The sequence below is a fragment of the Octodon degus genome, unplaced genomic scaffold (assembly GCF_000260255.1).
Source record: "Octodon degus isolate 3935 unplaced genomic scaffold, OctDeg1.0 scaffold00307, whole genome shotgun sequence".
NCBI classification, from domain to species: Eukaryota; Metazoa; Chordata; class Mammalia; order Rodentia; family Octodontidae; genus Octodon; species Octodon degus.
In genome coordinates this window covers 929,451-950,248 of record NW_004524883.1, presented here as the reverse complement: position 1 = coordinate 950,248, position 20,798 = coordinate 929,451, and the positions used below count along the sequence as shown (strand labels likewise).

Here is a 20,798-nt window from a genome sequence, read left to right as displayed (position 1 = left end):
ATAATTCCAGCACTTGGGAGGCTGAAATAGGAGGATCGCCAAAGTCTGAGCTGTGCAGCGAGACCCTGAACCAAATACATTTTAAAAAAAAATTATAGAGCAGGTCATGTAGCTTAGTGGTAGAGTACTTGCCTAGCATTGCCTATCATGCATGAGGCCCTTAGTTCAAGCACCAGCAATACGTACACACCACCACTATCATATATATAATGTTTTTGTGACTTGGAACAATAGCTTAAACAAAATAGATTATTTCTGTCTCAGATGAAAGAATCTGCAGATAAGTGACTTCAGGTATGAGCAGCAGTTTTACGATTATCAAAGTCAAGTTTCCTTTCTGTTCTACGGTCTTTGAGATACCATTTCATGACCCAGAGTGGCTTCTCGATCTCCAGCCATTACATCAGCGTAACATCTTCCAGGAAAGAGAAAGAAGACAGCTGCCTTATAGAAGTTTTCTGAAAGGTACGCCCAACATTTCTAATTATATCTTATTGGCCAGAATTAGTCACACGTGGCCACACCAATTCAGGGAGATAGGACAGGAAACCCAGACTTTATTCCTGCAGCCATGTACAGTTGAGAGTAAGCTAAAATTAAGGAAGAAAAAAAGAATGAATATTGGGGAAGATGACTAAAAATTTTCAAAATATAATTAGGCTAGATCAGTTTGTTAATATAAATTGCTGTCTTAGTTTTCTATTGCTGTGTAACAAATTACAGCAATTTCAGTGGCAAAAAAACCACACTCTTTTATTATATCAATTTCAGTAGATCAGAAGTCTTGCAGAGCATGAGGGGACTCTCTGCTCAAGGTTTTACAAAGTCAAAAGCAAGGTGTAGTCAACGACACTGCCTTCTTTCATTGTGTGGAAGAATCCACATCCCAATTCATCTGTAGTTCAGTTCCTTATGGCTGTAGAACTGAGATTCCTAGACTCCTCTACTTCCAAGAACCAACTGCAGCCCATCTCTCAGGCCTATCTTTCTGCTACATAACCTCTGATTTAAGTGAAGAAAGTTCCCTGAGTTTAACAATTCACATGGTTAAATGGGGCCCACCCCAATATCCAAAATAATTTTCCCCATTTAAGGTCCATAACCTTAACAGCACATACAAAGTCCCTTTTGCCATGTAACCTAAAAAATGCACAGGTTCTAAGGATTAGGGCAGAAATATCTTTGATAAATCTTGTACCACAGTCTTTAACTTACAGATGACACCTTAAAGAGAAAAGACATGCAGTGCAATGTACTAAATGTGCAGAAAATGTGCGGCTTGTAAATTCCTGTAATATACCAGATATATACTGGCTCATTTTAATCATCTTAAAAACCAAATCATTTCTTAGGTACAAAACAAGAATTCATTGATTAAGTTTCATCAGCATTCATTTGATTTAAGATAATGTTCTTCTCTTTGATATCAAAATTGAAGAATTGTTCTGAAGTGAAATAGTATACATCTCTTGGGTTTACACATCCACTCTATAATGGGCTTACGTATATTTTAAGATGCATATGATCATTGTACTTATGTCTTTGATTTACTGAAATGTGTGAAGCTTTTAGAGGAGCTGATATATTAGACCGATAACTTGACTCAAATGTTTAAGAAGATTTGATTAAATCTGTAATCAACATTAAAATAATTTGACTTGTAAAATGTGTAGATTTTAGTTTGTCATTTAAATAGTGTTTACATGCTTAAACAGTTTTTGCTTATGAAGGTTTATGAAATACATAAATTAAACTATAATAAATAAAGCACAAGTGGTGGTGAGTGTTCCTCTCCAGGTGCCAAAAGCTGCTCAGACTTTAAGGATCCTAAAAATAGAACCCACCTGTCCACCTTCCCTCTGCCCATTCCCTGGCAGCTGATTATAACAGAGAAAAGTCTCACTGATGACAGATTCACTGTGGGTCCAAATCCATACCTTACAGCCACAACTGATCCTCAATATTCCAATCAATTTTTCCCTGATTTCCTTTGCCCGTTTCTTTCCTCATCCTCCACAGAATCCAAATGTGGCCTTCTGTTCTCTGCTTCAACCTTTTGCAGCTCTGGCCCCACCATCAGCAGTAGGCACCTCATTTTCTGCTTCACTGAAAAGAACAGACACCCTTGGCAGGAACCCCTCCCTCCATCACCTGCAAGCTCACCTCCCTTCTCACCTCTGCTTCTTCCTTTCTGGTGCAGCAGAAGCTGAAATCGCCTTCCTGTCAAGGTAGCTATCTTCATCTGTAAGCGACGGAGCACGATCCCTTCAAGCCTGCTCTCCATTTTTACTTTTCTCTCTACTCCTTCCCTTCAGCACTCAAACTTTGAGGTCCAAGTCTCTTAAATCTAAAAGCAAAAAGGAGAGGTATGGCAGTAGTTGTATAAATGGACACATTTGTCCTCACTTCATTGGGTCCTTACAGCTAGTTAGCATCATCTTACCTCTTTCTTAGACCAAATATCTTAACAAAAATGTCACTGTTCACTTACTAGTCATAGGTAAACTCTGACCTCCACTGCTCCACCTGAGCTGTCTTCAGCCAGTCATTCACAACTTATAGTCACTAAAGTCCACAGACCCTGCCTATTCCTCCTGCTGCCCAGGATCTCCTAACATGTGACCTTCTAACTCCTGCCCTCCTAGGAGGAGTCTCTTCCCCTACTTCCCTGACTGCAGGGAGCACCCTGCCTAGGCCCAGCTTTTTTTTTGCAGAATTCCCCACTACTATCCTTCTCTTAAGCACAGGTTTCCTCACACACTGAATTTTAAATCTTAGTTACTTTTTTTATTGCTGACACAAAATGCCTAACACCCAAAGTTAAATGAGGGAACAATTTATCTCAGTTCACAGTGTGAAAAGGTTTCTGTCCATAGTCAACTGACTTCAAGGCAAGGTAGTAAGGCAGAAGGACATTGCAGAGGTAAAACAGTTCATGGTATGGCAAACAGAAGGCAGCAAACGGTGACACAAGCTGCAGCCAACACCTAACCTGCCTTTCTCTTTCATCCCATCCAAACTTTTGGGTGATACCACCCAGAACTATGCTAGTTCCAGTAAGTGGACTAATTTGTGCCATCCACCCTTAATTCTAGTATTGCATTCCCTAGGCCCAGCCCGCTCTGAAAACCCCAACTTATGAGCATATGAAGCTTTGAAGGGGACATCTAGATACAAGCCCTAACATTGTCTTAAGTTCAACATCCTACAATTTGAGTTTAAATGCTTTGATAACTATAGCTTTTCTCTCTTCTTTGTTCTTTCTGTGTACCTGTGGAAGAACTTCCCTGTTACCCAAACCAGAAAACAGCCACTCTCCACAGCCACCACTCTCTCATGCCCTCTTACCCAGTGCTCACATCCATTGGTTCTATTCATTGCTTTCCCACCTACACTGGCTCAAGCCACCAATATCTAAGCTATATTTCTATCAAAGCTTCCTAACTGGTCTCTTGGCCTCTAGTTTTACTTCCTTTCAATCCTTTCTTCATTTGGAAGTTGTCATAATGATCTACCTAAGAAAATTTCATGGTCTAAGGCCCTTTACCATCTCCTGGTGGGCTTCAGAATGAAATTTACATTTCTTACCATGCTCTGTGAGATCCTTCACAATCCAGTAGCTGCAATCTCTGCTGTTTCACATTGTACCATCTACAAAATTTTAACAATCTGAAAAAGAACACTCTTTTTTAAAATTTATTTATTTTATTTATTTATTTGTGTGTGTGTGTGTGTGTGTGTGTGTGTGTGTGTGGCCAGCTCAGCCCGCCTGGGGGCGGGGCTGGCTGGCATGTGAACCACGGTCCATGTGCTTTGCTAAGCTTGTTCTAAGTAGGTGCTTTAGACCACTAAGCCATCTCACCAGCCCCCAAAAAGAACAATCTTGAGGGAGAAAAAAAGAGTATGTCACTTACACCAAAACGTAACAGGACCAGGGATATCAACCTTAGACTCAACAAAGGTAAACCAAGACCATTTTAAGAAAGTCATCTTAATCTGGGCTACACTGAACTGGAGAAATTGTAATTGATGCTACATAATGCATTAATCAAAGATGAAGAGGTCATACATTAAGGGATTAAGAGATTAGCTCTGAGATGAAAATACTTGTGTGAGAGGCATCTTAATAGCAATTAAAGTGGCAGGTATAGGAGGCCCATTCAGATCCGACCCCTCAGTAGCTGCACCTAACTGCCAGTGCACATGACCTTCACCTACCTGTGCTTCATTTGCTCCCTCTATAAAATGGAGATTAGGGACAGCAAGACAACTCAGTGGTCTAAAATGCCTGCTTAGGCAAATTTAGGCAAGTACAGGGACCCTGGTTTGATCTCTGGCACCATATGCCATACCAGCCAGCCACAAAAAGAAAAGATTAATTTTGTTTACCTCACAGCGATAGGAAGCACCTAGACCAGTACCTAGCACAAAGCAAATATTCAATATATATAAATTGCTGTTACAGTGTGAATTAACAAAAAGTTAAAACTTGTGAGTATCCCAGGGGGGGTTAGGCAATTTTAAACAAGTAGGATGACTATTTTCTAGTGATATTTTATTTGTTACAATATTTTCTTCCAAGTATGTTCACTTCTATCTACAAACACAAGGATGTTTATCTACCTTGTAACATAGGAACTAGGATAGAGCACAGGCTTTATGTTTAGTCTGCCTTAAGTCATGGGACTCTCTGCACACTGGCTACTTTCTAAGTCCTCTGTTGAAGACATAGGAAGCCCACCTGCCTTGCCAGTGCCCCACATAAGAAGAACTGTAATGGTTATAAATGAGAAACAGTAGCTGCTTGTTCCATGTCCACAGTGCTAGATCGCGGACAAACCTCATTTATTCACCACTGCCCTCCCAAAATATGGGTAATCATAAATGTCCGGTCAGCTCTTGTAAATTGTTCAATAGCGAAGAAAAGTATCTTAGCATTAGAAGGCTTGGAAAACAGTGCGGTAAAAAACATTATTTCTTGAGGTTGTCTAGAATAGAAAATACAAGGATAGCCAGGCATGGTAGCACACACCTGTAATCCCAGCACTTGGGAGGTGGAGACAGGAGGATCACTTCGAGTTCAAGGTCAGCCTGGACTGTACAATAAGATCTTGTCTCAAATAAATAAATATAAAAATAAAGGAATTATTTCCCAGCCACCTTTCTAATCATGTGAGTTCTGAATCCTTGCTCTCTGACCTGTATTAGGACAGAATGTTACTTTGGATGACAGTGTTCCAGGAAGAGCCCTCTGAATGACGTGTGAGCTGAGACCCCAGGTCTCCCTCCATGGGCTCCTATTCCTCGCTGTTTTCCTTACCACCCTGTATTGTGTGTGTTCCTTCAATTGTTTTTCTCCCTCACAAATTGTGGGCACCAATTAGGCAGAGCCCAGGTCAGTCATGTTACCTATTATCCACCCCGTAGTAGACCAAGCCTGGCAAAAAGGAGGTGCACTACCAGACCTGGATGAGTGAGTGTGCAGCTGGTAAGCTCTCGGGAAGGGCAGCTCCCTCTTGCCCCTCCATTCCTGTGCCCCTGCAGAGAGGAAAGCTGGGTGGATGAGAAAAGCTCCAAGCATCAGGAAACTTGGTCAGGGGTCTAAATGAGAACAGCAAGAGTTCCTGAGCAGGAAGGGTATGCAAGCTTACTCTTTGCCCAAACTATAGGCTAGCTTGTTTACACAGATTTCCTGTAATCCACACATCATCCCATAATTTAGGATTTGTGGCTCTACAGTTTACAGATGGGGAAACAGACCTTGAAACAGGGCATACATGTACTGTTTCCGAGCAGTCATATCCAAATCTAGGTCGATCAAGTGTCCAATGCAAATGAGCTGGTTCAGTAGTTGTCACTCTGCTCTCCAACCAGGTACCATTCCTCTTCATTCCAGGACTTGAACTCCAAGAGCACCAACCTGGGAGTCTGGCTCTCCTCCAGCACTGCCGAGAACCAGCTGTGAGGTCCTGAAGGCTATCACTCCCTGCACCTGGTCTCAACTGTGCAGGAACTAAGTGATCTACGCTTGAGCGATGTGATGTTACAGAGATGCTATCCAGGCCTTAAGAGCAGCCATACCCCAAAAATAACCCAACCCCACCTTAATTGAATATGCAGTGATTTTTTTTTTCAGAACCAGGATCAAACTCCTGACCTTGACGCTTATACGACTGAGCTATCTCCCAGCCCCATCTGTCTTGAGCCTGAAGCTTTAAAAAGTACCAAACATTGGTTGGTTCCAGTTTAATTCATTTATTGACAAAATGAAAAAATTCACTTAAGAAACAGGTACAGATCAAAGTTGTAGTTGACAGGGAGAAAGCACACCGCACAGAGGGCGGGGGTGGGGGGCGAGTGAGGTTGGAAATGCCACTAGGGAACTGGAGGAAGAGGAGAAGGGGCAAGGGTGAGTGAGAATATAGAGTATGTGCTAAAAACACTACTGCCAATCTTTCCAGATTCCCCACTGTCACTCAGTCATTCATTCCCACATAGGATTAACAACTGGAATGGATTTAAGGGCAACATCCAGGTAGTTTATCCACCAGAGTTGGAAAATGACACAACAGATGAGTACAGAATTTGAAAGGATTCTCTTGCTTGAATCTGTTATCAGAACACTTTTCACAGTGAACTGTGAGTTAGTAAACTTAATCCTGGCCCCAATTCAGCCACCAACTAGCTGTGTGACTATGATCAAGTCCCCTTCTTCGGTCCTCTTTCCTTTGCTGTATAACAAGCAAGTTGGGTTTGACGCTAAGCTCTCTCCTGGCTCAGCGTCTGGAGAAACTACTCCGGCTGAGCCAGGGAGACACAGTGCTGGCCTTGACCTAGACTGGCTGTTCAGCAGCAGCCCCAATTCAGAGGACTGAGTGCAAGCACACACACACACACCCATGAGAGCTCACTCACTAAGAGCAATCTCTGTAGAGTACATGTCTGGAGCTAGGGGTTCAGAGGAATGGAGGGTAGGAGGGGGCTCCAGACAAAGCAATCATACTACCTAGTGTCTAAGGATACAGGCAACAGTGGAGGCAAAAAGAGGAGGGACATGGGCTTTGGGATGGGGTTGGGCAGGATTGAGAGGAAAAAGACAACTCAATTCTGAAGCCTTAAAACAGAGGCCAAGGCCCCTTGGTCTAGTAGAAGCAGCTCTCTGAGTAGAGATGCCACACTTGGCATCAAGATCTTTGACCCCTGTGCAGCCAACACCATCACAATAGGGATCAGGAGTTGTCTCCATCAGCTGGAGTCAAATGAGGTAGACCAACTTATCCCACCCTGTCTTTCCCATGCTGACAAGTGGGTGACTTGAGGCTGGCCATCCTTCCCATCCTGAGCTACTGCCCTCAAGGCCCAGAATGCCAGCCCTTCCCAGATAGCAGGCAAGTTCAAGCCCAGCCTAAGAAAGCTGGCTGTGAAGCTAAGGCACCGGCTGCCTCTCCATTGATTCAAATGTAGATTCAAATCAGTGACAACCCCAAGGGCAGAGGCTCCCCAGAAACACAGGTTGAAGGGCAGTGCTGCATTCAAGGTTCCTCTTTGGGAGAGGGCTGTGGTTCCAACTGTGAGTCTGGAGCATCACACTTTCATGGTTCAGACAGCCAGGAACAAGATAGGCGTGTGTGCACATGTGCGTGTGCGCCATACATCTACATGTGTGAAGGGGGAAGAAGGTACTTGGGGAAAGACTCTGAACCTGGCCTGCTTTAATAAGGAGACCTTCTACTCCCCAGTGTAAAATCACCACAGGCACACATTTGACAGCCTTTGGCAAATTCTCCAAATACCCCAAAAGTGGAGTTGTTTCCATGAGGACACTGGTCCCTAGTTCAAGGCAACTCAGCAAAGCTTTAGAAAGCGACTTCTCTACACAAGGCACAACAGAGGGCCCCAAAGGGCTGAGAGCACTGCAGGAGGCAGGTGGAGGCCTAGCAGCAGAAACCCAGCGCTCGCTCGCTGGGCAGGGGGCTCCACCACTTCAGCTCACTGCTCCAAGGCTTTAAAAGACAGGGGTGTGCCACTCTTGGCAAAAGCCTTCATCAAACTGCTGGGATAGATGCACCCCAGCTTCTCTGGGGTTGGGAAACCCCACACCCTATAGAGAGACAAACTCAGCCGGTCCCCAATATAGAAGGGACCCACCCATTTGGCACTGCTGCCATTCCTGGGGAGGGATAGCAAGAGGACCTGGTCACCCACATTCCATTCCTTCTCCTGGCTCTCCCGCTTGAAGCGCCTGTTGTCGGCCTTCTCAGTGCCCTTCTCAGCTGCCCTCCAGTGTAGCTCCAACAGCTCCTGAGTTAGCTGCAGCAGAAAGCCATCCATCTGGAGCCCTTCAATATTAGCACTGCTCATTTCCCACCACAGGGGTTCGTTGAGCCTCCTCTCACCTCCTGTGAGGACCTGGAATGGCGTGGCCACTGTGGAGGCAGCCCTGAAGGCCAGGTGCAACAGGGGCAGGGAGGCCACCCACTTCTTGCCATGCAGGAAGATAAACTCCTTTAGGGCCCGCTTGAATTCCCAGTAGACCTCTGAGCTGACCAGGCCAGGGAACTGCAAGTCCCTACTCAGGCAGGTCACCTGTGCTCCCAGGGCCAACCCACAGCTTACCAGGACATGCCGGGCAAACTGGGGGCCCTGGGCTGCCTCCAGCCTCACTGGCACACCCCACCGGGCAAACACATGCTGAAGCAGCACCTGGGCCACAGCCATGTGTGTGTAGGGCTTCAGCGGGAATGCCTCCACCCACCGGGTGTTGGGGTCAGCCACAATGAGCACGTGTCTATGGCCCTCCTCGCTTATGGTGACCGGGCCCACCACCTCGATCTGCAGGTTCGACCAGGGGGCAGTTGATCTGAGTGGCCACGGGGACTCAATGACCTTTAACTCATTGCCTATGACATTCCGGGGGATGCAAAACAGGCAGCTCCTGCAGTAATCTTTCACATGCTCCTGCATCCCAGGCCACCATCCCAGGAACCGCAATTTCTTGTAGGTCTCCTCTGGTCGCTGGTGGGCCCCCATGGGGATGTCATGCACAGAGAAAATGAGATCCCTCCGGAGTTGCCTTGGGACTACCCAGACCTTGGGCTTTTTATCACCCTTGAACATAAGCACCCCACTCTCTCTATCAAGGCTGAGCGAGTTGAAGGCAGAACTGAAGGGGGAGGAGCCAGACAACTTCTGCCCTGCACGAAGCTTGGCAATGATATCAGCTAGCGTGCTGTCACTCAGCTGTAATGCCAGCAAGTTAGGCCTCTTGCCCACAGCTTGGGGAATCACAACAGGGACTGGCACATCTTTTGGCAAATTCCACCACTGCCCACCCCCTTGGGCACCCTGCTTGGCCAGGTTATCCACTGTTACAGCAAACAGAGAGCCCCGGTAGGAGGTTCTATAGATGAATGGAAGGGATGAAAGACCAGAGGTGAGGGATATGATGTAGGAGAGCAGGCTTGGGTGAGGTAGTGGAGCACCATCTGAGGAGAGGAAGCCCCGGGCTCTCCACAGGGGCAAGAGCTCCCAGAGGAGGCTATAGATCCAGTTGCAGTGGGTGAGAAAAACCACAGGGAGGTGAGACTGGCCAAATCGCTCCAGGCCACAGGCCACAGCTGCCAGGTGAGCATAGGTCGGGGTGTGAGGGGAGCAGGAAAAGGACAGGGAGACAGGAGGGCTGGTGGGAGACAGCACATAGAGGCCAAAACCAGCACACCACTCATCCTCACGATAAAAGCAGTAGCCCGACATGTGGATGCAGACAAAAGTGGACAGGTCAGAAAAAGGAGGCAGAACCTGGAAGAAACGAGGCATCGCAGAAGCAGGCGTCAGCAGCTGGTTTTCCCTTAGTAGGCCCTGGAGAAGGGCCAATTCCAGGGTTCTCTTGCCTCTGTCTTGTACCAAAAGGGACCATCGGATCAACCATGCTTTGGGAAGCCGGCGGCCCTCTGGAGCCTCAGAAGTCACAGTGGGCCGGGAAGCATAGGAAAGGTCCAGGACTACGGGGGTGTCTCCAATGCAACGGGAAAAATGCTTGAGGGCCCAGGCCACAGCGTAGGGGCTGTCCCCGCCTGATTGGGGGCCCTCACTGTCTTCATCAGGAAGCAGGGGCTTCGAAGTATAGGCAATGGGATGCCTCCTCCCTGAGTGCTCCTGGGAGAGGATGGCTGTCAGGGCCACCTGGCTCACTGTCACCTGCAGGCGGAAGGGCAGCTGGGAATTGGGGGCCGCCAGACAGAGGGCAGACACCAGGGCTCGCTTAAGGGACAGGAAGGCCTTCTCATGCTCCTGGTCCCACTGCCAGTCTGGCTTCTGCTTGAGGAGGCTGTGTAAAGGGCCCATGAGGGCTTCATAGTCAGGGATGACATCCTGGTGGGAGTCCATGAACCCCACAAAAAAGGATAGCACAGTGAAGTTGCTGGGGGTGGTGAGCTGGGCCAGCTGCGCAAGGACCTGCTGGCAGGGAGCCTTCCCATCCCAGGGGATGCCCAGGTGGGGAGAGGCCACCCCTGGCAGGAGGTCAATGTCCAGAGCCCCGTCAGGAGGGTCATGGAGGCTGAGACACTGGAGAATTTCCTCAGAAAGGGAGGGGCACTCAACTCTGAACACTGATGCCAGAGAAGAGTCCAAGTCATCTTCCTCAGCCCACTCCAGTGTTCCCTGCCCCTCTCTCCACTCTTCATTTTGCCTTTCCTCCTTCTTCTCCCTGGCTTCTTCCACATACTGTGGGCCCTCCAAGGGCCTAGGGTCAGGGCCATTACTCAGCTCAGAGACACTGGCTGAGCTGGGTGGAAGGGTCTTCCACACCTTCAGGAAGTTTCCAACGTCTGTGTCCAACCTATAAAACAAGTGGAAGGGGCAGAGGGGACAACACCCCGCCAAGGTCATCCAAGGGAAAAGATACACCTATGAATACCCCACAGAGCCCTGCCCCATTCCAAAGCCCTGCCCCATCCTGTTTCTGAGACTGGGCTGAATGCCAGTTCCCTTTCTGGGCCAGTCAGGCCCTAACCTGTGAATTCTTGCTTCAGCTCTGCATCTACCAGAACTTCAACACAAAAGCAAAACTGCACTGAGCAGGCTGCATTTAGCCCAGCTTTAAATCAGTGGTTTGATAAAGGATGACTGGCAGTGTACAGCCTAACCCCAGGATACAGGCAACGTGAGAGGAGAAATGAGACCAAGGGTCAAGCCTGGGGAGCAGCACCCAGTTCAGAGCATACCAACCAAGGCCCGCTGCTGGGCACAAGGTACTGAAGGGCGGGCATCAACATGGTTGGAGGGAATCAGAGTGGCTACACACCCATTTTGCTAATACCAGCAAAGTGACCTCAAAAGTCACTTGAGTTTCAGGTCCCTCATCCATAAACGCCAGTGGGCATTTACATCTACCTGAAGTTCAGTGCTGTAATAGCACCAAAGTCATAAAATAGAAATAGCCAGGTATGACGCACATGCCTGTAACCTCAGCATATGGGAGGCTGAGGCAGGAGTGCAAGGTCAGCCTGAATGCCTTGTCTCAAAAAAACAAAACCTGAAACAAAAGGTCAAAAAGCCCTCAACTAGAAAACAGTTAAGTTTGTTGCACAGGCATTCACATAACAGAAGACTGCACAGACACTAAAATGTACTATATGAATTAATGTGGCATGCATCTAAGAAAAAAAAAGAAAAGTAAAACACTGAACACAAAAGCTAGTTATGAGAGCCAGGGATTTAGCTCAGCAGCACAGCACCTGCCTGGCAAGCTCAGGGTTCTGAACTCCATTCCCCCATGCCAAAAAAAGGTCAAAAATGTCAGTTATGGAAAGATACTTATGCAAAGCATGAAGCATGCATCAAATGTTAAAAACCTAGGGCCAGCCAAAGAGAGCTCAATGGACTAAGCACCTGCTTAGGCAAACACAGGGACTGGGGTTTGATCCCTGGCACCACACGCTGCACCGGGCCCACCCCCAGGTACACGGAGCTGGCCATGGAGACCAGGCATGGTGGTGCATGCCTGTAATCATTGAGTCCGAGCTGCAAACAAAGTTGGCTAGCAGTCAAGGAAAGCTTCTGGTTACTCTCAGGAGAGTCTCATACATTACCTGTTTGGCTTCTTCAGAAACTCATCCAAGGTGGGGCCATCACGGCCCAGGGGGTCATCTGGTACCATGAAGAGATTCCCCGCAAATGTGAAGGGCAGCAGGCTGGGCCCAGAAAAGAAAGGGGCCTGGTCTTAGATGAACCCCGACTTTCCCATGCCCTGCTACTGCCTGGCGGATCCCCCACCTCCCGGAAGGTGCTAGTAAGCCTTATCCAGCACCCTCTCCAGAGCACATCATCTGCTCTGCCAGATGACATCAAAAGGACAAGAGTGGCTCCCACCCCAGGCAGCTGACTCACCGATCTTTCACCATGAGTTTCTTAGAAGAGTTATTCATCAGGGTGTGAATCTGCTCATTGGTAACAATGATGCCATCTGTCTCCTCTGCCAGCTTTACCATGAACCTGAAGGTGAAAAAGGAGCCACTGATGACCCAAGAACCAGCCCCATCGCTTTCTGGGTCCCCTGAGAAAGTGAACTTGCAGCTTCACAGAGAGGTGTGCCAGACAAAAGCAGTGCCCTGCAGTCAGGGAGTCGGGGCTCCACAGCACACCTCCTCCCCTGCAGCCATCGAGGGTCCCCAGCAGGCCCCTAGGAGGGTGCACACACCTCAGCTGTACATACCAACACACACCCCTATTACATATACAAACACACACAGACACCTACCCCCTTCATATATGTATATTTCCTGCCTATGTTTCTGATTCATAAAATAGGCATGAAATCCCTGCCTGATATTGCTGTAAAAATTAAGTTGAATGAGACCATGCATTTGCACATCTAGCTCACTCCCTGCTGCACAGCATATGCACAAATATTCCCATATTCTTCACCAATGGACAACATTCATATGCATGCCACGAAATGATACATATATAAACACAAAAACACAAACCTGAATTTTAAAAATCTGTTTTTAGTGATCCTTGGGGCTGGGGAATGGCTCAGTGGAATAAGCACTTGCCTGGCAAGCACAAGGGCCTGAGTTCATCCCCGGTTCCACAAAAAAATAAAAATAAAAATAAATAGGTGATCCTCTCCTCTAAGGAGCACTGTGACCAAGACAGATAGCAAAGGCTATCTACTTCTTAGCATTTCTGAAGATAGTCATCCTGGCTACCCCAAGATGGTATCCCACAAGCGCCCAGCAGAGGGACTTTACATAGAAAAAAAAAAAAAAAAAAAAAAATCTTCCCTCAAACCCAGGCCTGAATTGAGAGACTTAAAAAGATCTTACCCTGGCCCCCTGGCCCACTGGGGAAAGAAGGACCTGAGAAGTCCTGTCAGCCTTTCCTGGGCCAAGACTGGATGGATGTCACATCTTGGGAAAAGCAGGGGAGAAATGGAACATTTCCCTGCCCAGCATGGGAGGTACCTAGTGAAGCCAAGACCTTTCTGTCTGCTCACATCAGCTCCAATCCAGAACCACTTTGGGAGGCCCCATTCACCCCATCAGAGGTAGGGACACAGGTTACCCAGGTCCTGCAGTCTCACTAAAGAGCTGGCACCCAAAGGCAGGAGGCACAGAGGCACTCTGCAGTCACGCAGATGCAGCCAGTCTAACTTCATTTCCAGAGCCTTGCCCAAGGCATTTTCTACACACATAGCTCCTCCAATGCCAGGCCTTGGAGAAGAAAAAGGGTGATGCAGCCCCTTGAACTTCAACCTAAAGTGGTAGCCAAAAGCCTGAAGTACCTGTGATGTTCAGTGGAGGCATAAGTTCGTTACCTGGCTTGTCTGACCAAAAGCGGTGGGCCTTGGACCACAGTCCTTGATGAAGGAAGCCAGTTAACTCTGGGAAATGGAGCACTGGAATCCCAAAGTCAGGAGCAACTCCTGGGTTTGAGTAGAGCCAACCTCAAGCCCTGTCCTCAAGTGTGCCTCACCCCATCCTCTCAGAACGATCCCCCAATACATCTGCCACCATTTCCACAGAGAAGATGTGGAAGGATCACACCTGATACCTCATCCAAACCCAACCTGAGCCCCACAGAGAGGCCTGGGGAGCGGCGCACCTATAATCATAGGTAGCGATCTTCTTGCCATTCTCCAGCTGCGAGGGTGTGATCGAAAGCATCTTGAGCGAGTGGAGCTTCGTCAGAAAGTGGCTCTCTGAGAGTGGAAGACAGAAGACAAAAGCAGTCAGAGGAAGGACTACATGGGAAAAGCCATGGGGAGTGCTGGAAAGTGAAGCGGAAAGGCAAAGGAAGCCGTGGTGATGCCAGGGGGCAGACTGGACAGCGCACACCTCACCTCTCACCCTTCGGTTCTTCTTCAGCTGCCAGGTGGGCACAAACACAGTAACCTCTCGGTGTCCCCGGTTCCAGAAATACTGCACTGCCATGGCAATGCCTCGGCAGGAGAAGAAATGCTGGAGGCCATGCCTGAGGGGTGATGGGAAGTCGGGGAGCAGCTTGAGTACCAAAGACACCCCAACGCCCTCTCCCTGCCCTCCATCCTCAAACATTCTGTGAGCAGCTCCTGGGTACACAGCAATTCCAGATACTGCCTGTGTGCATGTGTGTGCACATGTATATAATGCAGAGGGTGAGAGGAACAGAGCAGCTTCACACTCAAAGACCTCTATTTTAGAGCTGAAGTACACAAAAATTCTCTGCCTGGCTACTATGTGCAAAGACTGTGCAGCATGAATAACTATAGTGCTACATGGGAAATTAAGCAGCCTCGCTTGTGTGCACACCAAGACCTGTACAGCAGTAAGCACTTTGCAGGGAGGGCAGTGTCTAAGGGTCGGAGTGGCTTCAGAAGAGGTCTGTACTGGGCCTTGATGCTTAGGCTGTATGCTAAGAAGCTGGCCTGTGAGAAGCCCTGGCCCTGGCATTGGGCACACCTGGGCCTAGAGGCTGGCCCAGCTCCTGGCTAACTCAGAGACCTTAGGCAAGACTCCTCACCTCCTTGTTTGTCTGCAAAAAGGAGAAGACACCCTCCTGTCCAGGGCTGCTGGGACAATTTGGTACACAATGCTTAGCATGTAGTGGCTGTTCAATGTGTCACTTCCCTTCTATCCTTTCCCCATTTGAACCCTATGCCTTTTATATGGGTCAGGATGGGATGCCCATACTCCATTGCTCATGATTTTCCTGCCCCAGCTCCCAGCGTCCCCAGCCCAGACATGCCCACGGCTACTCACACCATAGCCACGCTGCTGCCATCGATGACCACTCTACGCAATTCCTGGTTCCCGGGTTCTCCTGACAAGTTCAGCTCAAAGGGTGTGTTCAGGGCCTCATGGTATCTCTGAAAGCTGGTCACTATGCTGTTTGCCTGTGGGTGGCGAGGTGACTGCCTTGGGCCCCCCTCCCAATCCTTCAGAAGTCCCTCTGCCTGAAGCTGGTGCTTACTGCTGCTGGGCTGGGCACACTGCCTTCCAGGCTCCCCCTGGCCCTTTGGTGAGGAGGCATCACCTCTTGACAAAGGCTGGGCCTCACTTAGAAGTCTGGCTACATCCAAGGTTGGCCCTTCACCTGTAGGCACCTTCTGGACTGCAGATGTTCTGAGAACTCTTGAGGCTTTAGAAGCTCCAACTGCTTTGGGCATTGCAAATGTTTTAGGAGCTGCAGGTGCTTTGGGGGCTGCAGATATTTTAGGAGCTGCAGACCCCAATGTAGTCACAGGCCCACTGTGAGCTTTGAGTGTTTGGGGATCTGCAGGTGATGTTTTGGCTGCAGGCATCTTCTGAGACATGGCAGTTTTTGGCACTGTAGTTGTCACTTGAGCTTGTGAAACTGATGCTGGTTGACTGGCAGCAGCTTTTGGAGCTGTGGACTCCACGGGAACAGTAGGCTTTGTTGGAGCCAAAGGCACTTTGGGAGCTGCAGGCTGCCTTTCAGCTATGGCTGGGTTTTCAGCTTTGGGCACTGCTGCAGCCATGGGCACTTTGAGAGTTTCAGGCACCGTTTGAACTCCAGGTGCTGACTGGGTTGTGAGCCCCCCTTCAGCCATGGGCCTACCTTGAGCTGTGGGTGCCCCCTGTCCTGTGGGTGGCACTGGAGAGGGCCCCTTTACCAGCCACTTACAGTCCTTCTGCACACCTCCTTGGTTCCCTCGTTTATCTCCAGCTTGGGCGGTAGAAGCTGTATGTAGACGTCCTGAGCTAACCTTGTCCTTCTCACCAGAGCCTCCTGGGACCACAAATAAACTCATGACTTTACTTGGGGGTGTCTCTGGCCTTGGGCAGGTCTGGAGAGTTGCCTCTCCTCCCAGCTGCCCATCTGGTCTACAAGCGGGGCCTTCTGTACTAGGCAAAGGAGTCAGCTCCTTCTGCTTCCACTCTAGATTTAAGGGCAAAGCACTCTGCCCTGGCAGCTTCAGCTGAACGGGGCCCAGTGGTCTCTGCCAGAATGGGAGACTGAAGCATGCCTGAGACAGAAGCCAGGCCAGGTGCAGAGAATGTAGTTCATTGATCCTCCAGAAGGCTGCAGCAATAGTCCCCGGCCACAAGGGCCCAAAGGCTGGTCCTGGGGCCCAGGCCTTCCAGGATGGACACACACCCAGAGCTGACACCGGAGGCTTGAAGAGGAATTTCTCTACCTTCTGGACCTGCTTTTGCTGCAACAAGGCTGGTGTGTGGTTTGGAGAGTCCTGGCTGCTGCTGGTTTGTACCAGCCCTTCCTCTTGCGCGCTGTCCGTACCACTTTGGTTGTTGGAACTGACCCTAGAGGAAGCCCAAGTTTATTGAAAAGGTAGGAAGGCCAGTTTTTCCCAAATTATCATCATTTCCTTGGGGTATAGGGAAGGAGTAAGGGTCAGAGAAGCCAGACTCATTGCCCAGAACTTACCGTACCAGCTGTTTTGTTGTCCCCTGCAGGGTGTTCTGGAATGGGATCAAGGACTTGGTGGCTCCCAGGCTGTTTACTCTCTTCGGATTTTCTGGGCCCTCAATCTGGAAGGTCCCCATCTCAAGGAAGGGCCCAGGACTGTCTCCTGTGGACACCACAGCTGAGTCTTCCTTTTGCTGCTGGGGAGGGCTGATCAGGACCTCTGGACCGGCACAGGTGCTGGAGATGCCGAAGTGGCTGAGCCACTCAATGATGTCCTCCTTGCCCGCAGCATCCCGCACCAAGCTCAACAGCAACTCCTGAACAGCTGGGGGCAGCTGCAGCAGGTCCCCTGCATACTGGTCACCACGGATCCATACCAAGGCCCCAAAGGCCCGGGTCACCTCAGCCTCCCAGATACCCCGGGGGGTCAGCAAAGGTGCAGGGCCCCAGTGCAGCCGTGCTACCAACTCCTCCAGCCAGTTCTGGGTCATGGTGAAAGACTCGGTGAGCCCGCCTACCATCAGAGAGCCAGGAGGACCAGGCACCAGATAGGCCAAGGTGCTCCAGCAGAGGCAATCCAAAAAGAGGCCCTGGGCGCCGAGGAAGGCACAATGCAGCATTGGCGGGTAGCGGACCTCTTTCCACAGCTCTGGACTGCACAGGCCCTTCAGGTATTCCTGGGCACATGGAGAGTCAAAGGAAGCCAGTCTGTCACAGGCTGCCACTGGCTCTGTCCCACGCCCCCCTGACAGCCCTTACTGAACATGTGTCTCCCCTGTTCATTCTCCCAGGGCAGCCACCCCCTCCTGATCCTGTCCTTTATGCATTCATTTCTTCCCAGGGAATGCTGGCAGAAATCTGAGGATGAGGAGGGAAAAGAACCAGGCTTGAAGTCAAAGAGACCTAATTCTAGTTCCAACTTGACCAACACATTCGGATTGTGGGAAATCTTCTCAGGGGCTCTTGTCTCTTCACATATAAAATGGCAAGTTAAAATGAACACTTATTGGTCCACTCCTGCTTTGGGATTCTGAAACTGTGGGAAAGCTAGACGGAAAGGGGCCCCACACTGCTGAGCACTCTGCAGAAGGAAGAGCTTGGGCAACCTACCCTTGGGGCAAATTATTTCCCCCGAGTTCCTCTAGGGGGTTTCCCCATCTATAAAATGGGGATACTAATGGCTCCTGCCTCATTAGGATGAAAGCTTTAGCAAGCTGACACCTAAGAAGTGTTTAGGGCAGTCCTCGACACTGCCTGTTTCCTTTTGGCAGCTCACAAGGGCTACATAGCTGACCTAAAGACACACACAGGCTGAGAGTGAGTGGGGCCAGAATCACAGCCCACATCCATCTAAAACCAGATGCCTTTCATCTCCTCTGGCTAACTGCACAGTGCCTACCTGGTAATCCTGTGGGATTCTACCTTAATCTCATCCAGAAGTTCTCTAGGATTACCTGTAACTATGGTAACTCTGTTGCTTAAAACAGACAGGAGATAAGGTGCTAGGTTCCTGTCCAGAGAAACACCTCACAAAAGCACGCAATAAATAACCATCACAAAGGCCTCTCCTCCCTGAATAAGCAAGTTTCTTGGGAGAGGATGGGCTCCTCTGCTCTCGAGCCAGATCCCACCAGCACAGCCACATAGGCTCCAAGGTCCTTCTTCGTCTGCCAGCCCATGTAGACTGCATCTACCTTCACACCCTTCCACCTCCCAGTGTCTGTGACAATCATCCCTCTCCTCACAGTTCCATTAGGGGACAAATGCTCCATTTGAGATGTCCAAGCGCCATCCTGAAGACCTCCCCACATCTCTGCTCGGGATCCAGGCACCCTTGCTGCTCAGAATTATGCAGACCTCTTCTACCCAATTTAGACCATGGACTTACCTTACCTTCAACCTCTTCCCAAAGGACCTGCAATATACCCAATCTCTTTTCAACCAGTCCAAAACAGCACAAACCCTGATGGCCAGCCTAAGCCAGCTCAACCTGAACCTCAGCTTCATCAAGGGTACTCTGTGAGGGCGAATCTAACAAGGTGCAGAGAACACGCACCTTAACAAATGTCCCCTACCCCATGTATCCCACATCCGATACTATGAAAGCAGTATATAAAAATGAACAAGTGTGTTGGGTAAGAAAATTGGTGGTTTCTCTTTGTTGTTTTATTTTGTTTTGGATTTTGGTTTTTGATACAGGATCTGGCTATGTAATTTGAGCTAGCTTTGAACTCATGTAGCCAGACTGGCCTTGAATTTGCTGCAATCCTGCCTCAGCCTCACAAATACTGGGATTAGAAGTACAAACCACTACACCCAGCTCTTTTTCTTTTTAAAAAGAGCTTAAAATACTTACTGCTCCACCAACTATTCAATGTTTTTAATTGATAATTACAGAAACTGATATAATTTTCAACATAATAAATCTGAAGTAAATTTATTATATAACTTAACATGTACCAGGCACCTTATACACATTATCACTATCATTTGTCCTCTCATCTAAACAAGGAAATTACCATCATTCCCATTTTAGATGAGAAAGAAAGCTACAAGTCCAAGATCACCTGGGTAGGCTGGGGCACTCAGAACTCTGACCGAAGGTCTAGGGTTTTAACCATGATGCCATCTATCGTGAAAAGGGAAAAGAGATGAGGAAATAACAGACATTTACAACCAAGAAATACCTGGAACAACTGTGCTGCCTAGAGCCCACCCTGACCTTTTTCCTCCAAAAGAAGAAAATGTAGAGAAAAGGTAGGAGTAACTAGATAGATAAATGATATAGACAAATTTTAAAAGCAATGAGCTTGTAAAAATGTTATCGATGTTCCGCAGATCCTTTGTCCAAGGATCTGCGGAACATCGATAACATTAAAAAGACATTGAGCCAGGGAGATGGCTCAGTAGAACAAGCACTTCCCTGGCAAGTGCAAGGGCCTGAGTTCAACCCCCGGTTCCACAAAAATAAAAAATAAAAAATAAAAATAAAAAATTATATTTATATATATATATACATATATATACATATATATACATATATATACATATATATATATAATATTGAAACCAAGTGTTATGGTACTGCTCTATACTTAACAAACTACTTAATCACTTAACCTCCAACTTAGGATCCTACTTCCTCATAAGTCAGTTATTATTCATTGTCTTCTTTCCAAAGCCACCTCAATTTACATTTCAAAGTACTCAAAGGCAGGCCGGGAGATAGCTCAGTGGCCTAAGTGCCTGTCTGGCAAGCGCAATGTCCCAAGATCCCTGGTACCGCAAAAAACAACAAAAAAACCCAGAATACTCAAATGTTCAGAAAATGACTATGCCAAGAACTTTGGAATTGGGAGGAAACAAGAAACAAAGCCATATCTTAAGAATGCCAATGTTCAGTGTTGGGGGAAAATGAGATATATTCATAAACAATGTATTGCTCCAGCCAAGTTGGGGACTACCATTCTACCCTCCATGGGAAGGAATACCAATCCAACTCCTGGTCTTTGTCCTCGATGCAATAAAAGAAATCATTACAGGGCAGGAGATATAGCTCTGCCACATAGTACCTGCCTGGCAAGCATGAGGTCATGAGTTTGATTCCCAGTACAAAAAAGAAAAGAAAAATAAATCATTGAACAAAGAATTCCTGTTCTAAATCCCTCGGGCAGTTACAATATGTCCATGTCTTTATAAACACTCACTCTCATGATTTATACCACCTGCCAAGGGAGCAAAAAGGTAAGACATGTTCAACAACACTGCTTGCTGGCTTTTGCTGCTGTGGGAGTCCCTCATACAATCAAGACAATGGACCCTGATGTATCAAGACTTTGTCCTCCTTTTTTTCAATTCTGGCATATTAAGCATCTTACACATATTCCATATAACCCACAGAGCCAACCCAGTGTGCACCATGC

The 20,798-nt window shown here is 48.1% G+C and overlaps 1 protein-coding gene across 3 annotated transcripts in view; it reads right to left on the bottom strand.

Moving 5' to 3' along the window:
* Positions 1–6,245: 6,245 nt before the first annotated feature.
* The window catches only part of Nynrin (NYN domain and retroviral integrase containing), a 22,156-nt gene continuing 7,603 nt past the window's right edge, over positions 6,246–20,798 (bottom strand). For all 3 annotated transcript variants that reach the window (XM_004647475.2, XM_023707722.1, XM_023707723.1), the window contains 7 exons: positions 16,894–17,552; positions 15,246–16,769; positions 14,348–14,478; positions 14,110–14,206; positions 12,391–12,495; positions 12,093–12,194; positions 6,246–10,840 (listed from right to left, as the gene is read on the bottom strand). In XM_004647475.2, the coding sequence (XP_004647532.1) occupies positions 7,990–10,840; positions 12,093–12,194; positions 12,391–12,495; positions 14,110–14,206; positions 14,348–14,478; positions 15,246–16,769; positions 16,894–17,552 (5,469 nt within the window). In that variant the 3' untranslated portion in view covers positions 6,246–7,989. The remainder of the gene's footprint in view (positions 10,841–12,092; positions 12,195–12,390; positions 12,496–14,109; positions 14,207–14,347; positions 14,479–15,245; positions 16,770–16,893; positions 17,553–20,798) is intronic.